This window comes from Mobula birostris, chromosome 5 (genome assembly GCF_030028105.1).
Source record: "Mobula birostris isolate sMobBir1 chromosome 5, sMobBir1.hap1, whole genome shotgun sequence".
Taxonomy (NCBI): domain Eukaryota; kingdom Metazoa; phylum Chordata; class Chondrichthyes; order Myliobatiformes; family Myliobatidae; genus Mobula; species Mobula birostris.
This window is the reverse complement of record NC_092374.1, coordinates 95,297,895-95,306,836: the sequence shown is the minus strand read 5'-3', so window position 1 is coordinate 95,306,836 and position 8,942 is coordinate 95,297,895. Positions and strand designations below refer to the sequence as shown.

General features: G+C 45.1%; 1 protein-coding gene across 1 annotated transcript in view; it reads left to right on the top strand.

Moving 5' to 3' along the window:
• Positions 1–1,090: 1,090 nt before the first annotated feature.
• LOC140198385 (uncharacterized) overlaps positions 1,091–8,942 on the top strand; it is a 116,045-nt gene continuing 108,193 nt past the window's right edge. Inside the window, exon 1 of the mRNA XM_072259481.1 lies at positions 1,091–1,310. Coding sequence (XP_072115582.1) covers positions 1,091–1,310 — 220 coding nt within the window. The remainder of the gene's footprint in view (positions 1,311–8,942) is intronic.

The window sequence follows — 8,942 nt, the reverse complement described above, 5'->3', positions numbered from 1 at the left end:
CTACCCAGTCTCCCGTCAGGTCATTGAGCTGCAGCTCCAGTTCCTTGAAACGTTCTCTGAGGAGCTGCACCTCAGTGCACCTGGTGCATATGTAGTTACTTCGGAAGCTGGAGGTCTCCCAGAATCCCACAACTCACACACAGACCCTGGAGCCATTCTCACTACAGCAAGTGCCAGGCAATGACCATCTCCAACAAGAGAGGCTCTAACCATCATCCCTTCACTTTCAGTGGCATCACCATCACTAAATCCCCTATCAACATCCTGGGGGTTACCATTGACAGGAAACTGAACTGGTCTAGCCATATAAACACCGTGGCTACCAGAGCAGGTCAAAGGCTGGGAATCCTGTGGTGTGTAACTCACCTCCTGACCCCCCAAAGCCTGTCCACCATCAACAAAGCTCAGGTCAGGAGTGTAATGGAATACTTACCACTCACCTGGATGAGTGCAGCTCCATCAACATTCAAAACACTTGACACCATCCAGTACAAGACAGTCAACTTGATTGGTTCCCCTTCCAGAAGCATCCAATCCCCCCACCATTAATGAGCAGTTGCAGCAGTGTGTACTATCTACATTATCCTGCAATTAGATTGACAGATTCATTTACACTATCAACGTCAGCATTACACTATCAAAACGATGGTTATTCCTTTCTGGTAGCACTATCATTGTTGCAATTATTTTTATCGTTTGCTTACAGGCAACCACAAAACAAGAAACCTGAAAAAACCCAATTTAAAATGAAGATTGACACCCAATGTGAAGAGAAAGAGGAAAAAAAAACAAATCATGCAAACTATACTAGCGAGCATCATTCCAAACGAAAATGAGTCCTCAGATCTGAACCTCAGAGCAGCCTGGAGCAGGCCCAGAGCCGCGGTGTCAGTTCATCATATTATCGGGTACGGAGCACAGCAGCAAGGGCAGTCTTCATAGCCTCAGCGTCATGGAAAGAACGAGCAAAATTGGCTCTAGCCTTCGATCCTGTCTATCTGGGCCAGCATTAAAATTGTGCAAACAGCAATTGTCCTACCTTGGACTTGGACCCAGGCACCACTGCAGCGAGGGGCGTCCGACGTAGACCATGCTGCCCAGTGGCTCGCTCTGGGCCCAGAGTTCACTGGCCAGCCTGAAGCCGCTCTCGATTTCTCCGACTTGGCTCGGCGCCCAGAGCAATCTAACCTCACACCCGGGCCAGATGGAAATCCTCTGCCCCGACTTCTCCTCTCCGAATGGCTCACTCCATCTGCGTGTACCAGCACAGCTCATCACTCAAAGTTGCTTCATCTTCACTTGCCTCCCACGTTTGAGGTGGTAATTTGCCACAATTTACTTCAGAAAAGGTGTTATTAGTTATGATTTTAATTGAATTTCTTACCAGTGAGCTCTTGCACACATTCAGTAACGCCATCTTGAACCGGAAGTACAGATAAATATGTACAGATTTACATGTATTGTACTCCACGTCCATTGCTTTACCTTCATTGTTATGTTCTGTCACTTTCAATCAGACTTGAGAGGCATGACCTGCCTCTCACAAGCCATGTTGACTATGTTTCTCCAAGTGCTCGTAAATCTTGTCTCCAAGAATCCTCTCTAATAGCTTACCCACCACTGACGTAAGACTTGCTGGTCTGTAATTCCTAGGGTTATTCTTATTACCTTTCTTGAGCCTCTTAAACACCTCAGTCATACCTGCCTCCACCACTGGTCCTGGCAGTGCATTCCTGCTATCTATCACTTCCTGTGTAAGGAGCTTGTCTGGTGCATCTCCTTTGATGCCAGTGAACAATGTGACCAAGGGCAACATCCTCCAGACCAGTTCACAAAACTATTTCTGTCACTTCTTTTATGTCTTCTCTTTCTTTCAAATGTGGTTCTGCTATTGTTGGAGCCTGTGACCCACATTTTTGTGGTGTGTGTTTTCTGGCCGATTGAGCGATCAGGTGCTTTGCTGTCTCCAAGAGGGTTCTGTGAAGCTTCGAGTGGCCTTGTGGCCAGGAAGCCTGGAGATAGGGCTGGAGCCCATGATCAAATTTATTTCTTGCCGATCTTGTGGTGAAAGAGCTGAAATGGATTGAGCTCACTGAGGAATGAGCGAAAGGCTAGTGGGTGTTTAACGCCGTCTACCAGCCTCTCGCATCTTGCTGTCGGTAGAAGGTGTCTGCATGTAATGGTCTATCTCTCCCTCCCTCTCGCTTGCTGCTCCTGAGTGATGGTCCCTGTGTTTGAATGGTCTCTCTCTCTCTCTCTCTCTCTTTCCCTCAATGCTGTCAAAGGATGGTGATGAAGTTCTGGGTCTGCAGTGTGGTTCACGTTATGATGTGTTTCTGGTTTCTGGTTGCTCCTTTTTTTGTTGCAATTTTGGGCAATTTTGATCGGGGCGGGTTGCAGATAATTAACACTGAGCTGAACTGAATATGCCTGGACTCCTTCAATTTTGTGTTTTACATTCTATTGTTACATGCCTCAAGGAGATCTGTGTTTATTTGTTTATTTATGGAGTGGTATTTTAAAATTTGTAACACTCCTACTGTACATTAGTTTGTAAAGTGCTGAAAGATAAGACTGTATATATTGTGTATGTTGTAAATTTGTATTTTTTTGTATAAATTGTTAATTGTTAAAATTTTGTTCTCAAAGAGACCAAATTTTTTTGGAGGGAGGTGTTACATGACTCAAGGAGATCTGTGATTTTTTTTGTGAGAATGATGTAATGGTCTTTTGGAGGTCACCTGTTGTAATTTTCCTGCTGATGTGAGGTCACGTGATGACATGTGCACCACGGGTATATAAGGGAAGACCTCAGATGACGCAGTTAGTTTTTAGTTTTTAGATTTCCAGCTAGAACGCACTGTGTCTCCGTTTCTGTTGCGTATTTGTTTTTATGACGCAGTTTCATTTTTTTAAACGGTTGTTACGTTCTGTTGCAAGGTACAATATTGCCGGACCAAAGTTTTTCTAGATGTGTTGATGTACCTTATTCTAGCAGTAGTACGGGGCAGTGAAGACTTCATCGAAGTGCAGGACCCAAAGGATTGAGAGGAGTCGGTATCGTCGGCAGTTTAACAAAGGATCGACCTTATTGAGTCTTCGTTGAAGGAGTAGCGACCTGCATCGAAGATAACTCTTGCCTAACGAGGAAAGAGTTCATGCAAGGTTTGCTCTCTCTAAAATTTAAGGTCAGTTGTTTTAAACTGTTTATTTACTGCATCGTGAATCCTTTGGACAGAACCAGCAGGAAAGTCGCGTCTATGAAGAAATCCTTCTCCAGAGAAGTCTCTCCCAATTGAACATATAAATCTGTTGGACTTTCGAATTTACCATTTTATGAACTATATATGACTTTACCGCTTTAAGAACTGTTTTTGCATTTAACGCTTTAATAACCAATGCCGAGTGACGTTTTGTTGAACGGCTGCATAGCGGTTAATTTCCGGTTAAGGTTTTCATTTTTTTTTATCGTTTATCGGTGTTTTATAAATGTTTGGTTGTTTTTATATAACCTGTCTCGATTGATATTCATTGTTGCCGGTTACGTAAGACTATGTTTTTTTTTGTTGCTGTTTGTGTGATTTGGTTTTTTTTGTGCATGGTGTGAGGGGTTGATGTTTTTCTTTGAACGGGTTCCATGGTTTTCTTTGTTTCATGGCGGTCTGTGGGAAAGATGAATCTTAGGGTTGTATACTGCATACGTACTTTGATAATATGTCTTTAGATAATATGTATTCAACCTTTAGATCAGGAGACAGGGAGGAATTGAAACATGTGTAGAGGGAGCTAAAGGAGAAGATCAAGGAGGCTAAAGAGGAATACAGGAGAGATCTGGAGAAAAAACTAGGGCAGAGTAGCATATGGGAGGTGTGGAGAAGCATGAAGAACATTACTGGCTTCAATCAGCCTAGCTGTAGAGCCTTGGAATGCAGCCCTGAATGGGCTAATGAGTTAAACCAATTCTTCAATAGGTTTGACAATTGCCTTCCTGTTCACCCCCCCACCAACACCAGTCCAGATGCTAAGCCACCTAATGCTCCCTCAGCACCGATGCCTTCCCTGCTCCCTCCTCCAGTTCAACACATGGATGAACAATACAGGCTACCACTGTCCACACCCCCTCCTTCCCCTGCACCTACCATCCACACCTCCATGTACCAACTGTTATTGTCCTGCTCTTCACCTCCCCCAACTCCCACCTTCCACCAACTCCCCAGTCATCATGGACTCACCTTCACTACTGAGCAGGTGAGAACTCTGGGGAAATTCAGACACGGCAAAGCATTGGGACCAGAGGGTGTGAACCCCAAGGTCCTGAAGGAGCATGCTGAGCAGCTGTCTGGAGTTCTGCAGCGCATTTTCAATTGGAGTCTCAGCCTGGAAAGTATCCTGAGTGTGTGGAATATATCATGTATGGTCCCAGTATCCAAGATGGGCCAAATGAAGGTTTTGAATGACTGCTGTCCAGTGGTCCTGACCTCACACATCATGAAGACCCTAGAGAAGCTGGTCCTGGCTCACCTCTGACCCCTGGTTAGATCAACTCCTGATCCCCTGCAGTTTGCCTACCAGGAGCACATTGGAGTTGACGATGCTGTCATCGACCTGCTGAATAAACAGTCCACTCCCATTTAGATAAGCAGGGCAGCACTGCGAGCATCATGTTTTTTGATTTCTCAAGTGCCTTCAAAACCATTCAGCCCTCACTGCTGGGAGAAAAGCTCTGTTCAGTGCAGGTTGGCACTTCCATTGCATCCTGGATAATGGACTACCTGACTGGCAGACCACAGTTTGTGCGGCTTCAGAGCTGTGTGTCAGACATGGCGATAAGCAACACTGAGGCCCCACAGGGGACTGTATTGGCTCCCTTCCTGTTTACCCTGTATACCTCGGTCTTTAGATACAACACTGAGTCATGTCATCTGCAGAAATTCTCTGATGACTCAGCAATAGTTGGGTGCATGATGGGAGGATGAATACAGGGCCCTGGTGGAGGACTTTGTCAAATGGTGCAAGCTGAATCAGCTGCAGCTCAACATCAGTAAGACAAAGGAGATGGAGATGGACTTTAGGAAGACTAAGCCTACACCGCTCCCTGTTACTACTGATGGTGAGAACATGGATGTGCTGAGGACCTACATGTACTTGGTGGGGGGGAGGGGTGCACCTGGATAACCATGTGAGTGGAGCACCAACACAGAGGCTGTGTACAAGAAGGGCCAGAGTCGCTTCTATATCCCGAGGAGACTGAGGTCCTTTGGAGTACGCAGGCCTCTCCTTCACATGTTCTACCAGTCTGTTGTCACCAGGACAATCTTCTATGTGGTGGTGTGCTGGGGCAATGGCATCAACATGGGTGATGCCAACAGGCTCATTAAACCAATTAGAAAGGCTGACTCTGTTATAGGAGTCAAACTGGACACACTGGAGTCTGTGGAGGAACAAAGGACCCTACGGAAAATCCTGGCAATTATGAACAATGTTCCTCACCCTCTGCATGCCACCTTGTCTGAACAGAGGGGCACTTTTAGTAATAGACTAAGACAACTCCGCTGCTCCAAACAGCGTTATGAGGTCATTCTTACCCTTGGCCATTAGCCTCTATAATGAGTCAACCTATAGCTGGGGAAGTGATGACCCCTCCTGCTAGACTGTTTGAGGTAACTTACTGTTTTATTCTTTCTTACTTCTCTTCTGATATTTCTATACCTGTGCGAAGTAACTTTCTAACTCTTGAACTCAATGTCTCAACTAATAAAGGCAACCATACCATATGCCTTATTACTAAAATAATCCTTTCTATCAATTTCTTATAGAGTCACTGGTCTATAATTTTGAGTTATCCCCTTTCCCCTTCTTGAAGAAAGGACATTAGCTGCTTGTGAGTCCTGTGGTTGGAGAGGGCATAAAGATTTTGGTCAGGGCCCCTCATAATGTTCAATTATTACAAAATTATTCATATTTGCACTGAGTTACTCTGTAAGAACAGAACTATGTGAGTGGAAGTAACAGAGTTCAAAGGTGATTCCCACACCACATTGTTTGTGAGATGAGTCATTTTAATTGTGTTTTTATTTCTTGACAACCTTCTCATAACTACAAATACAGATACCTGCGTTCGTGCACAAACACACATGCGCACACACAAAATATACCACAATATACTTTTGTGGGCAAAAGTGCTTCCATGTACGCGCGCATGCGCACTTGTGTGTGTGCGTGTGCGTGCATACATGCATGAATGTAGGTATGTTTACATGCATGTTTATCTATTTACGAGAGGGTTGTCAAGCAATTAAAAAAAACAATTAAAATGACTCATATCACAAACAACATGGTGTAGGAATCCCCTTTGAATTCTGCCACACCCTGGTACACCACTTTGACAGGGGACTAGACCAGGTGAGGGTCTCTGGTGGCCTCGTGCCCCCGTGAGATAGAGACATGCCTGTCCCAGCATACAGCGCCAGCTCCAGCAGTCTGGGCGGATGAGATCTACAGTGAGATCCAACGGCCAGGAAGATGGTTCTGCAGCGTCCCGTGGAGAGCGAAGGGCATGACAAGGCACAGAAGATGCCCTGCAACCAAGGAAGACCCCAGTTCATGACAACTGTTCGTACCAACGGACCAGGACTTCTGAGGTCAAGAGAGTGGATCTGCCCCAGTGCAACAGCTTTCCCACTTTAAAAACTCTTGACACAATGGACAACCATTACACACAAAAACACACACACAAACACATTCATATAAGCTATAGTGCCTAATTCTTTTACACAGTATTGTATTTGTAAACATGGAGCAGAGAGCGAGTTTGTAAATCTGGTGGGAACAAAGATTGTTCGGAATGGTGAGGGTAGAGTGTTGTGGGAGGGGTTTGGGACAGGTGGCAGAGAAGGAGTACCAGGGGTGGGGTGGGTACAGACACACCCAGCCATGAGACACCAGGCAAGGTCATTTGATTCTGAACAAGTCATTGCTGATTATTACACAATGTCTCTCTGATGCTTCTTACTCTTTGCTCTCTCCCTTCCCCTTTTCCCAAATATAATTCCCCTCTCCCTCTCCCGTTCCCAGTCTCAGACCACAATAGAGTCCCATATCAGAATCAGGTTTATCATCACTCACACAGGTCATGAAATCTGTTTTTCTGAGGCAGCAGAATGGTGCAAAGCATAAAATTACTACAGTACTGTGTGAAGGCCTGAAGCGCTCTGGCTTTCTCTATGTGCGGAAGACTTTTGCACAGTGCTGTCCAGTGAAATTCATCACTTGCACTAACAACCAACACACCCAAGGATGAGCTGGGGGCAGCCCGCAAGTGACATCATACACACCGGAGCACCTGGAGGAAATTCGCGCGGTCACAGGGAGAACATACAAACTCCTTCGAGGGCGCGGCAAATTGAACTGGGTCACTGGTGAGGAGAATGCAGGCAACCATTTGGGCAGCTGAGTAAGTGGGCAAGTGTTTGGCAGACGCATTATAGTGATGGTAACTGTGAGGTTACACACTTTGTTGATAAAGAATTATGGAAAACAGAGCACCTCAGGGGCTATCCATTCCTAATTTCAACATTTCTCTACTAAGGAGCAAATGTGAACAAAACTAGATGCTGAACTGAAGGAGATAACATAGCAAGTGAGCAAAGATTAGGTCAGAGAGGAAGAATTCAAGGTGTGTCTTAAAGACCAAAAACCAGTTGGAACAGTATCAGAAGGCACTTCCAGAGCTCTGGTAAGGAACTGAGCTCATGGTAAGCAACAACACACACAAAATGCCGGAGAAACTCAGCAGGTCAGGCAGTATCTATGGAAATGAATAAACAGTCAATGCTTCAGGCCGAGACCCTTCTTCAGGACTAGAGCTAATAATGGTGCAATTAAATGAGGGATCAGGGAACTGCAGACATTTCAGGGGGACCCGGGTGTGCTGGACTTGTGAGGTTCCAAGGCAGTGGAAGTCTTTAAGAACCAAAAAAAAGGAGAATTTTGAACTTGAGGTGTCTCTGGACCAGGAAGGTGTGGAAGCTGGTAAATACACACATCAGTTCGGGCACAAAAGACATTCAGGGGCATTTAAAATTAGCAAGGTTGCAGCTCACAATTAGGGTGTAAAAAATGTTTTCTGTGTTGGAGGCAGTCAATTTACCCTTTAGAACATGTTCAATCACACCTGCAGCTGCAGACTTACGCCATTATGTGGCGCTGAAGTACTGGTCCGTTCCAAGAAGAAAGTCATAGGAAATCTGTGGCACAATAGGAGGTGTTTTTACAAATGACTAATTATTTAGGTCCCTAATGACGAGGAATCAGTGCATACATTATTCGTTATAGGTGGAAGGGCAGGTTGAGAAAACAGTTAACGAGCAGACTGGATCCTGACGCACAGGAGTACTGAAGCTAGGACATCAAGATAAACATTTGTAAAACTCCAGTTTATTTTGTCCACGTTCTGGTGCTACACTTTGGGAAAGATGTGAAAGCTTTAGAAATGATACAGAAAAGAATTACAAAAATAATTTCAGAGATGGAGAACTTTAGTTATGTGAATAGATCGGAGTTACATAGAAACAGAAAACCTACAGCATGATACAGGCCACACACATCAAAGTTCCTGGTGAACGCAGCAGGCCAGGCAGCATCTCTAGGAAGAGGTACAGTCGACGTTTCGGGCCGAGACCCTTCGTCAGGACTACCTCTTCCTAGAGATGCTGCCTGGCATGCTGCGTTCACCAGCAACTTTGATGTGTGTTGCTTGAATTTCCAGCATCTGCAGAATTCCTCGTGTTTGCACAATACAAGCCCTTCAGTCCACAAAGTTGTGCCAAACATGTCCCTACCTTAGAAATTACTAGGCGTACCCATAGCCCTCTATTTTTCTAAGCTCCATGTACCTATCCAAAAGTCTCTTAAAAGATCCTATCAGAGTGATCAGCAGCACT